Consider the following 15,872-nt stretch of genomic DNA (forward strand, 5'->3'; position numbering starts at 1 on the left):
GTATGATTCAGGAGGAAAAGTTGGGACAACCAAGTAGGGGAACAATATTGAACAATATTAAACCACTTTACGGTTTGAATAAAAAATTAAATCCCCCTTGTGTCTGCCAAGTCCACCCTTCCACATGCTCTATCCTTATAGCTTAAAACTCCTTAGTGTTAGAGATCGAACAAGCTTAATGGACAAATGCATAGCATGTCTCTTTATCTGTGGCTTGATTTTTTGTTTGTTTCCTCTGAAATGTTGTTGGACCATTTGTCTCCTGTTGTGTTTTTGCTCAAGGCCTGTGGTTTGTTATAATGCATTGCATAATGAAGATGTGGAATTGTGGAGGGAAGTGCTCTAAGAAGGGAGAGAAAGCACAGTACTTAAGTGTAAAAGCTCAGAGATACCTGAAGGGCATGCTTCAGAAACAGATGAGAAGTTAAAATCGTGTTTTGTGTGCTACTGGAAGAGCACGTGTTCCAGTTAAAAATTTTTCTTCAAAATTAAACACCAGTTCCGTGAGAACTCTCGAGTAGCCATTGAGTTTGGTTAGTCAGGAGTTTTGCAGCATCCCCTTGCAGCAGAGGAGTGGCCGAACTACTGAATTAGTTGCCTTTTTCATGGCTTATCTCTTTCTTGGATCTCAAGTATGGGGACAAATTGTGGTTTGCAAGACTTCTCATAATTTCAAATTGACAGTTCTTCAGTTGATGCCTTTGCTGAAACTTCACACACTCGGTTTCTTGCACCATCGTGATACTGGGAACTTGCTGATGGGGTGGTGGCTCTGCTCCTGGCTCAAAAGGCGAGGATTCAAGCCAGGCTTGGGATCTGCAAGGAAGCATTGCTGCCTCCTGCTTGGCGGAGGTCAGGCGTTACCTTCAAGGTAACATAACATTTAACTGCCAGTTCAAGTTTTAAAAGTGTTTGTTTGCCTTTGTAACATTAGTCTTCTCATAAATCCGAATTGCAAACTGGCTGAACAAGAACCAATGTGTCTGTTTACTTTGACAAAGGTGTGGTTTGCTATTCGCTTTTTTTCCTGAAGTGTTTTGCATCATCTGAAGTTCTGTGTGCTGACATTTAAAGATAAGACAATGATAGGCAGCACATTCTTTTTGCTAAATGGAGGCAAATGAGTGGCTCTGGCCTTTACAAGTAAAGACTTGGATGCTTGCTGCTTCCTCTGATTTTGAAGGAAGTGGGTCATTTGAAGCATTTTGCTAGTTACCTCAAATGAGACATGCAAGTTGCTCTTTAATAGAGATGGTCAGGTCCATTCTTCATGCAGTTGGCTGTGTAATGTCTCCTTATGGCTCCTTGCCTGGTTCTTTGCATTATAAAATAATGCACCCTACCTATGATATTTCCTTTTCCCCAAAAATGTGACAATACAGTATGAAAATTCAATAACATGAACAACAGTGTGATGTGGTAGAAGTATGAATTTTCGTGTTTTTTTCCCCAAAGGAAGCAGTTATAATAGAAGTTTGTGGAAGGAATAATGATAGGGAAATAAAAATCTTTGTTGGTGATGATATAAAAAGCATAGAACACTACAGTCTGCTTGGGTTGCAGAGAACATTGTGGTATGTTTCAGCTTTAGTTGTATTGTCACAGTCATGGGTTGAACAGCTTGGCTTCAGTCTGCCCCATCAGCAGGTCTTTCACACAGACCTAGCGCAGAGCTAAGCCTGCTGCTAAAACTAGTTCAGGTGGACCCACATGCAGATGGATTTACATGCAGTACAGCTCACTCTTCCACTTTCTAGTTAACTGGAGCATCCAAGTGATGGCAGCAGGGCCAAGGCTTCTTTACAGTTTCCTTAAGAGAGCGCAAGCATCTTTCATCGAGTTACTCACTTGCTGTTGATGAACTGTAGCAAAGGGAATCTGACACGTGTAACTTGAGGTGCTGTGCTGGGGCGGGCTGCATTCCAAGAGTACAGCCACACACTGCTTTGGGAGTCGGTCCCTGAACATACTGTCAGTTGTGCATCTTAAGGCTCAAACACAGCTGTGATGAGAATTTCCTGTACTGCCTGTGCCAAAATCCTTGAATCTTCCCATACCTCTGCATAGAGTTTATATTTACACTGTTTGGGCAGAGTGCCAAGCTGATACAGTGTGTGTGTATGTATGCATGACTTCCCTTGTGTTCAGTGGAAGATGAAGGTAACGTTTTAGTTGATTTTTCTCTTTAACAGACACTCATCACACAAATTGATTTTAAACCAAAGCACTAGAGTCTGTACAGAAGCAGTTTTGCTTAAGATCAGTGAGCACATACTTGTGTTAGAGGTCCCCTTTTGTTTCCAGGCTTTGGGTGCAGCTGGAACTGCCTAAGATGCTTGCTCCAGTCATACTAACAGTGACAGCTCCTATTGGGACCTGGAGATGAGAGTATTACATTTCAAACTCAAAAGTACAAGTTCCTAACTTTTCTTTGGCCTCTTACTCAGTTGTAAATATGGGGAGACAAACCTAGACAGCCTTCTTAGCTGACCTGTGTTAATATAAACATACAGAGAATTACACAGCATTTCTGGTTTTGTTTTTTTAATACTCTGCACTTCCTGCCTGAAATTCTCTCTTGCACATTTAAAAATCTTGGGCATATGAGCAGTACGTTTCAAATGGGCAGTTCTGTATTTCTCTGTCTCGGATAGTCCGTGTCAGGCCAGAATTGCTTCTCTACTGCATATCTTGAGTGTGAGTAACATGCTGAATAGATGGTCTTCAGGATATTAAGACTCAAATTTAGCTAAGTGGTTTATATATCAAAAAGTGAAGTACTCTGACAGACACACTACCGAGATGGGATTAAATTAGGTGAAATAGGAAATCCAATTAATTTCTTTTATTGGAGCACTCCAGCATCTCTCGTGAGACATCCATCCTTCTGTGTCATGACAGACTGTCACACTGTGCTTTCTATATGGGTTCCTGGCTTAACGAGGTTCAGTTAATTCTCAGCGTTAAGAAATGATGAATTAGATGTTTTTGCAAAGATCTTTCCATGTGATCTTGGAAGTGGCACTCAATGGATAAATTGTATTTGTCTCTGTAGGACCATGCTGCTGTGCTTTAATACTTGTAACAGATGGTGAAATCAGCATTGAACTTGATCCAGTTACTTTTTTCTTTTTTCTTTTGACATCTTCAGTAACCACTTCTGCAGCTTGTGAGAAACTGGAGAGAGACAGGAATGAACTGCAAGCAGCTTACGAAGGGTTTTTGAACAAGTTAAACCAGCAACATGACAACGATTTAGCTGAGCTGGAGGAGAGGCTTAAACAGTTTTACACTGCAGAATGTGAGAAACTCCAAAGTATCTGCATTGAAGAAGCTGAAAAGTACAAAGCTCAACTCCAAGAGCAGGTTTGTAACGTTCAAAGCAGAAGTGTTCACTAGCACTTGCTCTCTGTTACAGATGAGCAGAACCCTGGGGCTTACTAATAATGGAATTATTTTATCTAATGTGAAACTCTTAAAACTGTAAAAATATTACGGCACTAAGCTGCTCAGGCGTTAAGCTTGGGTTTAAACATGGTGGAGATTCCTTGTGTTCTGCCAACTTCAGTGACTTCTGGAGCTCTGCTGGATATTGGAGGCAGCTTGATTTTTAAGATCTATAGCCACAGATGTGGCCTGTGACTTTGCTTTGCAGTAACTCTAGGTGTGCAAGACATGCACACATCATCCTGTTGGTAGTGGTAAACTGTAAGGCACCATTCTCATCTATTAAGCATTGTATGTGGCTTAGCTTCTCCTGTGACCATCTGTCAAGTACTCATCATGCTGCACAAACAAGGGTTACGTTGGTAGATGTAAGGGGGAAGAAAATAAACCACGTTGTCATATTGCAGGTGGACAACTTAAATATCACACATGAAAATTTTAAGGTGGAACTTGAAAACAGCCACTCAGAAAAAGTAGAGGAGCTGAAGAAGGAGTATGAATCCTCTTTTTCAGGCAAGTATTTTATCTTCAAGTACATATGCTATATAGTACTGCTAGTCACCAACAAAAATATTTAAGCTGTTCCCGTTATTGCTCTCGGCGGTCAGCTATCTCAAAAATGCTGTCTGAATCCCTTCTTTTGGGACTGAACAAGCCTCATTTTACATACAGAAATAACCATTATCCCATTATAGTTGAATGAAACCTTTTAATCAGTTTAAGAGTGGAGATGACATTTTCAGTAAAAGATGTCTGAATTGCAGCCCGCCCTCAGTAATCTCAGGTTAACTAGCAATTGCTCCAGCCCCCTTAGGTCTGTAAGAAACACCTCAGAATTGAAATTGAGGATAAGTAGGGTTGTGCGCTTTCTGAATTGAAATGGGAATGTTGAGAAATGCTCTGCTTACACTACACTGGGGCAAAGGTGGTTTTTCAAGGAGGGGGTGGTACGTGGCATTGCATCGCATTGATTAAAGTGATGATGATTTCCATCCTCCCTCCAACTCCACTTGATAGTCAAGTTTCCAGTGACACTTTTGCATCACTTTTAACTGGTGACTGCAATCAGGGAGCAAACTCCTCTGCGTGGCATCTCCAGAGTAGGAAAGGAAATGTTTTTCTAGAAGCGTGGAAGACCCAACTTGAAGTTTTGCTGTGTTTCCCTTCAGAAACTCCAGTTTTGTCAGATGTGGCTCATGCTCAGTGCATCCATTTGTTGCATGTAGATGAATGCTTTCAACACTGACATGCTGTCAACTAATGAACAGGATAAGCGAGACAACCAACAAATCTGAAGCAGCAGTAAATTTGGTACTTTGTACATGCTTTGGATCAGCTGGTGATAAATGTTCTGTGTTGTCATTGCCTCTGTATCTGAGCATATGTGCATCGACTGGCTTTTCGTGCTGCTTCTGTTCAAAAAGAACGTCTTCTGTGATATTAAAAATCTGCAAAAATCATGTGTTGCAGAGCTCAAGAGTGCCCATGAATCTGAAAGGAAGTCACTTGAAGATTCCTTTAAAGAGAAGCAGGAATTGCTGGAGGTTTGTTAAGGGTTGGGGGTCATGGCAGCAGTCAAACTTAAAAGGCTCTTTGGAGATATGTGCTGAATTCTTGGCCTAACTATACTTTATCTTTCATTCCAGAAAAAAATCGATGAATTAAGATGTGAGAACGACTCCCTGAGTGAGAAGTTGAAACTGGAAGAACAAAAACAAATAGCCAAAGAAAAAGCCAGTCTTGTAAGTCTTGATGTTCCTAAGTAATGCAGATAAGCAGGTCTTGTAAGCCTGCATTTATTTTATGGTATAATGTGACGGGTTTGCAATCAAGGCTGACAGGGCTTCCACACATGTTAACATCTTATGTAAATGGCTCACCTGCCAGAACACTACAATGTGGTGTATTAACCTTACCATTATATATCTGTAAAGCTACCGAGTATCTAAGTCAGTGGTGTCAGTTAGAGCCCAAATTCAATGGAGGACGTAGGCATACACGAAGTTGTACCACAGCTTTGTTCTAGACAGTTGGTAGGTGTCTGAAGGGTGCTATAGTCAGCATGGGCTTAGGGCACTGGCAAAACCCTGCCAGTACCCAAGTCTTGAGCGCATTTGATCAAACACCGATTCCTAGCACTTGCTGACTTATCCTTCAGGTACTTCCGTTTTGTCCTGCCTTTCATCTCAAGGCTGCTGTGCCTGTGATGATTCTGGGTTAGAAATGTGCTCTGAGAGGGGCTTTTCATGAGCTGAGAGGGTTAGACACAAATGTGTTTATCTTTCCAGTTAACTGGGAGTAACTGGAATACCAGTAGTATTGCTTATCCCACAAAGAGCAATTCCACACCTAGAAACTCCCTTAGGATGCTTCTAGCAGAAGTTGCCCTAGTTTTCATTGGATTTGGGCTTTTTCCTCCCTTTCTGCTTATTCTACAGAGGCAGGCTACCCAGCTAGTAAAGGATTTGGAGCATGTTTTATATGAGGAACAGCAGAGGGATCTGGGGCTGTTTAGCCTGGAGAAAAGAAGGCTCAGGAGAGACCTTATTGCTCTCTACAACTACCCGAGAGGAAGTTGTAGCAAGGAGGGGGTCACTCTGTTCTCCCTAGTAACAAGCAATAGAACAAGAGGAAATGGCCTCAAGTTGTGCCAGGGGAGGTTCAGGCTGGATATGAGGGGGAATTTCTTTACTGAAAGGGTTGTCAGGCATCGGAACAGGCTGCCCAGGGAGGTGGTGGAGTCACTGTCCCTGGAGATTTTAAGAGACTGTTGGATGTTGTACTTAGGGAAACGGTCTAGTGGTTGATAGGGCTGGGACAAAGGCTGGACTCTGTGATCTTAAAGGTCTCTTCCAGCTGAAAAGATTCTATGATTCTGTTATTCCAGTGGCAGGACAGAGCTGCCACTAGAAGAATCCACAACCGCTATAGCTTGCTGTGGTTTGGAGAAGTGATGCCAAAGAGAAGGTGGTGTATGCTGTGCTTGGGAGTTGGTACTCTGTTGCACAAGCATGCCTAGATCATATTAGTTAACTTAAAGGAGCAATAGCCTTTACATAGCTGTAAATGCACTTTGCATCCTGACAGTTTAAGATATATCATAAGCTTGATGCTTTGCAGTGGAAAAATACTGATTTGACTCAATATATTCTTCTGTACCAAACATTAATTCTGCACTGCTGTAATTGCCCTTTGAAGACAGAGATGTATTTCCCACTCCTCCAGTGTTATTTAGTGTCACTTGATACTCCCCGCTTTTTTTGCTAAAATCTTAACGTAGACCTTTCAGTCTTTTTATCAGACTTTGTGTTCTGCTGTGAGTAGCTAATGTGGTGGCTCAGATTTAAATTTAAAAAGCCATTTTAAGACCACGGCGGCAGAAGAGGGAAAGAAAAAACATTCATTTTGAATATAGTGTGAGCTGCATTCAGACTCTTGTGGATCACATCTCTTGCTGGCTCCATGTGCGGCCCCAAAAGGAAGGCACAAAGTTCGAATTGTCTGTCACCTCCTCCGAGGCAGCACAGCACACACCCCCTCACATGGACCTCTGTTCAACAGTAGCAATGAAGCAGGGTTCTGTGTTGCCTGTGCCCTGGGCTGGCTCTGCCCGTGTGGGCCTGTTCCCCAGGGAGCTGCAGGCTGTGCTGTCCCAGCTGCAGGTTCCTGATGCGGCATTCGCACTGTGACTCCTGGCTGTGCTCCCCTCTTCTTACCCAGATGTGCTAAAACAAGTGCTGTTTGGTTTTAGAGATAATCCTAGTTACAAAATACACTTCATCACTGATTTCTGTTTGTGTTCCACTCAGGCTACCTGGAAATGGACTAAGGCTTAATTAATTTCTCCTTATGTTTACCTGTGACTTTGCCTTTAAAATGTAGAGAAAATGTTTCTCTGCAGTGTTTGAATGGTTCCCTACTTGAAAAGCGATCCTTGAGGAAATCAGATTTGACCCTGCTCTGTCTCCCTCTGGCTCTCCCACCTCCTGGAAAACAACAACAAAACAAGAAAAGAAAAAGGAGAGCCCTAACTTGCTATATTGTAGATAACTGATGGATGTTCAGCAGACTTTCATGTGCCATTGCATTGCTAGCCTTTAAGAAGAATGCAAAAGTAAAACTTTTCAATTTCTCCTTATGAACCAGCTGCCTTCAGACTCCCGGGGAAATCAACAAGAGTCAAGGCTTTAGCTTCAGATTTCTGCTGCATGTTTCAGCATCTGAAAACTCCTCAAATCTTTACTCTCATTATCTCCTGGGATGGGTTATGAGTAATATGAAATAAATTTTGGAACTCCTAGCCTTAAAGGAAGCCTTTGGGCACTCCTGCAAAACAAGTTTTGCTGTGACAGCTGTAGTGCCTGCCTTTGACTCACAAGGGTTATCCAGGTTTGCACATAAAGCACTTTCTGAACAGCAGCTAAAGAAAGCTGCACCTCTCCACCTGTACCAAAGGACAAACAAAATCAGAGGAGAAAGTAGCACCAAATCCTTTTTTGTTGTTGTTTGTTAACTCAGTTTCACTTAGAAGAAGTAACTGTCATTACCATGTTTATTTTCTTGCTCTTTCTAAATAGCAGAGAAACACTTAAATTGTTCCTGAAAATCAGGGTACTAAGGAAACTCTTTGGAAATCTTTCAGAAAAACCCACAGATCATGTATCTGGAACAGGAGCTGGAAAGTTTGAAAGCAGTGTTGGAGATAAAGAATGAGAAACTCCATCAGCAGGATATAAAACTCATGAAGATGGAAAAACTGGTGAGTTTTCCATGGGGTCTGGCAGGTCTGGACCATGTCTACGGGTTATGTTCTGATTATGGGATGACGGTGGGGCATGTTGATGTGGCAGGGACAGTTACATCTGCATTGGGCTGCAGTGGAAAGAAGGGGAAGGAATCACCAGGTGCTGTGAATGACCTTTTACTCTCTCAAGACAACTACTGGTTTGCATAAACCATTGTTAAGTTAGTACAGGGTTATCTGGGAGCCTCTTCCACGTTTCCTTTCCTCTTTTTTCCTCCCTCCTGCTATATTTACCTGAGCATTATGGAAGAGAAATTGCACTGTCTGGAAAACATTAACATGGAAACGATCCTAATTAAACAAGAAGGGATCAAATACAAAACTGAATAAAAGCTTTAATCTAGAGTTAATTACCTTAGGACAATCGTTTTAGCAATTAACCTTAAGCTTCTTGTTCAGTTGTGTGGATTTGCTCCTGAAGCGTGCATCATTTACTATGACAAGGCAATTTGGGGGCAGAACTTGTAATTACTTAGTATGTTCTTGTTTGTGGCAGGACAGGGTCCTTATCCTGGGTGGGGCCATTGAACACTGTTGTAATACTTGATTAAGCAAGATCTTTAATGAGGAAGTATTTTTAAAGAGGTCTGGATGCAAAGGAATGCATTCATGTCAGTTATGCAGTATTGTGCAGCATCGTATATTGCCCTGGTCTACAATTACTAGTAAATCGTTAGTAAACCTGCATCTTTTCTGGCAGATGACCACAGTACAGAAGCCCTTGGACCATGCAACCATTTAATCGCTGTTTTCCCTTAACATTTGATAATGTCCTGCAGCAATGAAGAGGTAGAATGGGGAGAGGAACAGGGAGAGCTTTTTACACAGCACAGCTCTTGAATTAGGCACATTAGCATGTTATTTCTAGACAGTCTTCTGTCTTTTAAAACTGCTGCCTATCACTAGCAGAAGTTTTTAGAGCGTGCTGGTTAACTAGTATAGATCCATTATCCTGCCCTCCTTTGTTGGCATCCAAGCAGCACAGGCAGCAAAATGCCATTGTTACACAAGGACAAGGTAGGTTGGATGTGTTTGGCTACCACAGAGCATTCAGCCACGAGAGCAGGTGCACGCCACATGACTTTGGGGTTTTGTGCTTTTCAGAACAAGGTGTGCAGCCTCTGGGCTGCACGTGCCTGGGTCTTGCTGAGTGAAGGCATGGGTTTTATTTTAAACTGTGACTTTCTTTCTTAAGCTGGAGAACAACACAATCTTAATGGATAAATTAAAGAAGATTCAGCAAGAAAACGAAGAACTAAAAGCCCGGATGGACAAACACATGGAGCTTTCAAGGTGAGAAGTATCTGTGGACTTTTAGATATTCTTGTGAACCAGAGGAACGTGTTCTTGTGACAAGAAAGCAGGCTCTAAATGTTAGTGACAGGGGCTTTGTAGTATCCTGTAAAAGGACACATCCCTTTCTTCGCCACTCATAGCCTTAACAAGTGTGCATTCTGATATAGAACAAGCGGTAACATTGTAAGGGGGTAAAGGCTCAGTGTGGTCTTCAAAACATTACTGCAGGGAAGAAAAAGCAACTGGGAAATACCATCTTAGGATAGGTTGGCTCTGAGTACTCTGGGCTTGTGAGCAAAACCTGGTTTCAGTCGAGTGCTTTGTCCCCAGCTTATCGCTGTCTCCAGTGATAAGACCCATTTGTTTTATTGAGCAATATTAACAATATTTAGCATGAATAAATTGGGTCTGAGGTTCACCTAACTTCAGCTACTGCTTAAAATGGATGGACAGATTATTCCAGTTGGAAGGAAAGTGCAGAAGGGAAACTATAAGTGCAGCTTCTAAGCAGAGCTGAGCCTGCCACACAACCCAAAGGCTCCAGCGTGAAAAGCATCTGTCTTTGTGAGTAGAGCTTCACTTCCATGATGCATTTTCTGGCCTTGGGGGATGTTTCCTAATGGGACTTCTCCAGCCTTCTACAAGCCAACGGTTTCAATCCAGCCAGGATGAAAATGTGCTGAATCCTCCTTTTAAGGAAGTACTGAAGCCAGGCAAGGAGCTATGCAGTTTCACACTTTTCTTGGTTCAGTACTGTTGTGGCCTCCAACTTGGATGATCTGTACTGATGTAAATGTCATGTTTGCAGGCAACTTTCTACAGAGCAAGCGGTCCTGCAGGAGTCGCTGGAGAAAGAGTCAAAAGTCAACAAACGCCTCTCCATGGAAAATGAAGAACTTCTGTGGAAGCTGCACAACGGTGACCTGTGCAGCCCAAGGAAACTGTCTCCCAGTTCCCCATCCGTGCCTCTTCAGTCCCCACGAAATTCTGGTAACTTCTCTACTCCTACAGGATCACCAAGATGACACCTCTTGGGAGAAAGAGGGAATTGCATTTCGTTTGTGATTGCAGAACTCATCCTAATTTTAACCACAGAAGCAAGAGCTATATTAGCCAAGTATGACAACTAAACATAACTGGAAACTTATTTGGTGCAAAAACGGCGATAAGAGACTGAGAATATGGGAGTAAGACATTTACCTTGCTCCTCCGAAAAAGACTTGTTTATGACCTCTATGGACATAGTTGCACAAAGCACTTACAGAGCAAGGAAAGACTTGTTCATTGCCTTTTCACCCAACCATAAGAAAAAGCTCAGGGGCTCAGAGATAACGATCACAACCTTTATAACATGTTCCTTATCACAGACACTTTTTTTTAAGGCTGTGTGTGTGTGTGAGTGCGTGCGTGTGCCGTGGCTGGAATGGGTGTAACACACTGTGCGTGTGTCTAATGCTGCCTTCTTTGCTGTGTATATAAAAAGGACAAAAGCTGGTGACCACACACAGACACATGTACTTCCTTAACGGAGCTGTCGGTGTGTGTGCTTTTAGCAAAGGGTACCCCCGCTCCCACGAGTGCTGCAGGTTAGTTTCCTTCATCGTGCTGACTTCAGTAACAAAAGGGCATGAGAAGCTCTTGCCAGTGTCTCGGCTGACCCTAGTATACAACTTTGAATTCGTTTTAAAACCAAACTGAATCGCAGCCATATTTTGCATGGGTTCTTGGTTTAATGTCTCTGCAGGACTCTGCTGTTTGTGGGGAGACTTTTTTTTTTTTCAGGCTATAGCTGATTTTGGCTTTCAGGGTTATAGGCAAAACCACGGTAGCCCTCAAGGTCAGAAGTTATTAGTTGACTTGCAGGTGTAGAAGCCTTACATAGACCCATCATCTTAGTTGGTGAATCACTTACTTCCCCAGAGCAGCATGTCCATTGCTGATGCCACTTGCTGAGGGTAAACTAGATGTAGATTTGAAAGCCAAAGAACACATGCAATAATTGTCATTAGGTGCATTCTTAACTCGGTTCTCAAGAATTTGTGAATTCCCGTGTATCTAGTGACACGCTTTGCCTTTTTAATCGTTAGCATTTGTTTAAAGGTTCTACAGGGCTGGCTAAACTCACCTGAGGAGGAGAGGGAAGGTGGTGGCTGTGTATTTGTCTTGCTAATTCTAACACCTTCACTCTCAGACTGCAGGGCATTAGGGTTTTGCAAGTTCATTTGGCAAAAGATGCTGTATGAGAGATTCTGTAGAGTAGGGAAAAAAAATCATTGTCCCAGCTGCTGGAACTGCAGAGCGAGGGTGTTGGTGTTTCTGCAGATGGCACACGCTCAGTTTCAGCTTCAGCACAGTAATGGCAAAGACTTGCTACACCCTTGGTCAGACCTGTTTAAGATGTCTGTTTTGTACCCACTAAACACAGGTTCAGCTTCAAGTAAGCACTACAGAACACCGTGTGTGCTCACAATAGTTTGGGTTTTACAGTACCTCTTCCAGGACCATTGTTACGCTATGGGTTAGCTAATGCTCCTGTTAGCTGCCTCTACTGGTAACTGTTACAGTAGGTGGTTTCTACTGAGTTTTTCTCAGTGTTTGCAGTAGCTTGAGGACGGGAATCAAGGCTGTGGAGAGTGTTGAGGGAACTCAGCTGGAGAGCCACTTGAACCCATTTTTACCCAAGACTGGAAAAATCTTTGTAAGTAATGAGTAACACAGACATCGAAATAAGACTGTTAACACAGTGCTCATACAGTAAGGAAACTTGTAGTATATTAAAACTTGTGATTGACTCTATCATCATTAAATTGACTTAATTTTCCATAATGTACAAGTTAAGGTGCCATTTCTATAGAATATTATGTTCTCTTTTAATCCTCTTTAAGGGCACTGTACGTACCACCTGTTAATGGGGTCAGTACTTAACACTTTCTAGGGGGTTCCAATTGACTACAAAAATCCTCTGTGGGCTAAAACTTGGCTTAATGTGTATCTTGGAACATTATTTTCTATGGTCAAAGACATTTGATCACATGTATTTAAGCTGAATGCTTTAAAAATAAATTTTTTCTACCAGTTGAAGAATTTTTCTCCTGCTTGTATTAGCCAAAGGATCTTTAATCTAAGGAGTACTAATCTCTTAGTACCTGCTCAACACAGCGGAACAGCAGTAGTGAGGCTTCACTGTACAAATTATTAACCTTCAGCTAACCCTGAGAAATGTTTAACTCCTACCTATGTTAGAGTAGCAAGGTTAAAGTTGCACAGAGCTTGCTTGTGATTATTAGTGATTCAGTTTGAGTTGACTGATTAAAAAAACAATGAGAGTGCAGATAACATTACAGAATTAATTAAGCAATAATAAAGTCTGCCTGCTAAAGGCATCCTACAGGATTCACTGAAATGCTCACCTTGTTCAAGAAAGTTTGTGTATGAGACAAGACAGAGTTCAGCAATCTAACATGGTCCCATGAGCAGTTGTCCAGTCACTGGTAAGAACTTGATTATCTTAGTTGCAGTGTTAGTGCCTCAAAACATGCAAGAAGAGTGCATACAAATGTTCGAAGATCAACTATAGCATACCCTGTCATGTAACAGAGAGGGACACAGATTTTTACTGAAAAGAAAGTGTGGTATAATAATGCCAAGACTGTTAACTTGGTGGTAGCTTTTTTCCCCAGTTCAGAATACTTCTCACCTCTCGAATTCTCACGTGTAGAATCTTTCAGCGCAGTTGTGGAAGAAATGAAGAATCCTTGTATACAGAAATCAGACTACAGCAATACCTGTCTAGAGTTGGTCTGAATTAAATCATTCTGTTCATCCGTAAGCACTGTTTAATATTCTTGTTTGAAAATTTTTAAGCTCTAAGTACCATGTGTCACTGGATCAAACAAAGCCTTTGCTAACTTTTACGTCTTTTCAGTAATTTCTTTAGCAGAAAAATTCCCTTCAGGAAGGTCTAGCACTAGTCAAGCAATTCTTCAAATACTCAACCTTAATTAGCAGTTCCAACTCTAAGGGTAAGTTTCAAAGGAAGTTAGTGATATTTGTACCAAATTGCGTGTTGCCATTCAAACTATTCATAATGTGGTTCACATCCCTTCAATACTTTTCTCTAAAGCTCTTTGGATGAATTGCACTATTTTTGCTGCAAAATTTTAGGTGAATCATTTCCTTATGTTGACTTTAAGTTTCTCATTGCAAACACCAAAGACACTGGTGTGTAAACTGGTATCATAGAATCATGCTATTCATGTAGGAAATTCCTTCTAGACAGTAAGTAACCACTGGTCTCTAAAACAGTAGTTACCTGACAGCTGCGGAAATCATTTAGGGCTGAGCTGCAGTTAAAGAGATCATCAGGAACTTGGAATAATCATTGAACCCTTAAGACACAAATACCTTTCGTCCATCACTGCTGCACTGCCATAGCAGAGCCATGACTGAGGCATGGAAGCAGAAGGAACAACACTGGCAGGTTTAGGCATGTGACTTGGACAAGTCACTTAAATATCATTTCCTAGGCTTCAATCTCATGCCCTGTGTCACTGTTCATTTACATGGAAATGTGCAATTGCAACAATGTAAAAAGAATCAGGCCAGGAGGCTTTTAGTAAGATAAATATGGAAAATACAGAGTAAAATAATTGTAATAGTTTACAATGATGAGAATAATTTTTGCTTGGGGGGGAGAAAAAACCTCACCCATCAAAACTTCTTCCTTAAAGGTACTGCTTCTCTAGTTACAATCCAGCTTAAGAGCTTTGTGTGATGGCACACACAGCCCTTGCACCTGAGGGAGCCCACTGCTGCAGCAATTGGTTTACGTCACCGCTGCCTCTCCTGCCAAACTACCACCAAGGGGGTGACGCCATCCCATGGGAACAGTGGTGCTGATGGACACATCAGACAGGTGACACCACCTCCCACCTGCCAGATATTTTCAAGGACATTGGTTGTCAGAGGCTCAAAGGTGCTTTGCAATCGGCACAGCTCCTGTAGTTCAAAGGGAAATACATTGTTCTGTGAAAAGAAAATGTTAAAAAGGAATGAAGCGACTGCGCAGAAGCTCAGGGATTGTTAAAGTTACTTGGGTCAGAGTGAAGTCTTGCCCAACCCCAGAAATGGTACAAAGACCTCTTTTAGGTCTTCCTAGTAAGTTGTGCGATACCTGCTTAGTCCTGTGGGTACCAGCCATAGCCTTCTTAAAAGCTTTTAAGAGCCATGATAAAAAAGATTACCAAGGAGTGTCTCGTGTGCCTTCACAGTTGGTAGCTACAAAAAAACTAATTAAAAAAAGTAAGACCCTGTTTGTTTTCAGTGGCCAACACTATCAGAGGCCTCAGGGGAGCATTCTTCCTGAAGCTGTTCCATGGGACATGCGGAGAGCCATTTGGGTCTTTACTGTGGTTATTTAGCATATTGGTCACATTGTTTGAGGTTCCTGCATGCTGAAGAAAACACTTTGAGCAAGCTTGTTGTCATCAGCTTGTTGCAATAGTTACTAGAGATCACTACTCAGTACTGTAGGCATCTGCTTAAAGGCTTGTAGTGTCTGGAGGCAAGGGCTTGCACCAGGCCTTCGCTAGAAGAAAGCTTTAGGAAGTGCAGTCAAATGCAGACTGAGACACTGAGGTGTGCAAGCAAGGCACTGGTTCCTGCTTTGGCTCGTATGCTCAGAAGCAGCTGGCTGGCACGTACCTTTGAAGTAAATGACTTGTGTTAGGACTTTTTTTTGTCACACAAATGACTGAGTGGACGTGTAGCGGAAGTTCTAGCTTATGTGGATTCTGTGCTTGAGGCTAGGAAGAAAAAATATTGCCAGCACGTGCAACAGCATTGTTACCAAGTCCTTACCTTCTCGAGGGAAAGTCTCTTTCCTCATCTTGGGAACGAAACCTGGCATGAGAGCAGCTGTTGCTTCTTTACTCAGATACAGTTCTGCCTAAGTCAAACCTATTTCCTTTTCTCCTAAGTAAATTTAACTCATTATGAACCCGAGAAGAGATTCCGGTGTATAAGCAAACATTATTCTAATGTTGCAGTTGGGTTTTTCTTCTTCTGTCAGTGACACTGTATAAACAAATGCAAGTTTCACTTTTAGCAAACATATTTTGCTACATCATTTAGTAAATATACTGCCATACATCTGTTGAGGAGTGAACTCTAAGCAAGCCACACTGTGTAAGCCTGGAAAAAGGCAGCAATGTAAGGAAAATCGAACATACCCCACTTCTTAGAAGTATCTGGAGCTACCCTCTAGCACATTAATACAGATTTAGTGTTAATCTTCCCCCGGAGGGAGCATTTTGTGCGTTTTATG

At 42.0% G+C, this 15,872-nt stretch overlaps 1 protein-coding gene across 5 annotated transcripts in view; it reads left to right on the forward strand.

The window, feature by feature from the left end:
• The window catches only part of MTUS1 (microtubule associated scaffold protein 1), a 130,229-nt gene extending 116,855 nt beyond the window's left edge, over positions 1-13,374 (forward strand). For all 5 annotated transcript variants that reach the window (XM_061993524.1, XM_061993523.1, XM_061993525.1 and 2 more), the window contains 7 exons: positions 3,152-3,366; positions 3,855-3,960; positions 4,918-4,991; positions 5,094-5,189; positions 8,090-8,206; positions 9,447-9,544; positions 10,356-13,374. In XM_061993524.1, the coding sequence (XP_061849508.1) occupies positions 3,152-3,366; positions 3,855-3,960; positions 4,918-4,991; positions 5,094-5,189; positions 8,090-8,206; positions 9,447-9,544; positions 10,356-10,572 (923 nt within the window). In that variant the 3' untranslated portion in view covers positions 10,573-13,374. The remainder of the gene's footprint in view (positions 1-3,151; positions 3,367-3,854; positions 3,961-4,917; positions 4,992-5,093; positions 5,190-8,089; positions 8,207-9,446; positions 9,545-10,355) is intronic.
• The last annotated feature ends 2,498 nt before the right edge of the window (positions 13,375-15,872 follow it).

This window comes from Colius striatus, chromosome 3 (assembly GCF_028858725.1).
Source record: "Colius striatus isolate bColStr4 chromosome 3, bColStr4.1.hap1, whole genome shotgun sequence".
Classification (NCBI taxonomy): Eukaryota; Metazoa; Chordata; class Aves; order Coliiformes; family Coliidae; genus Colius; species Colius striatus.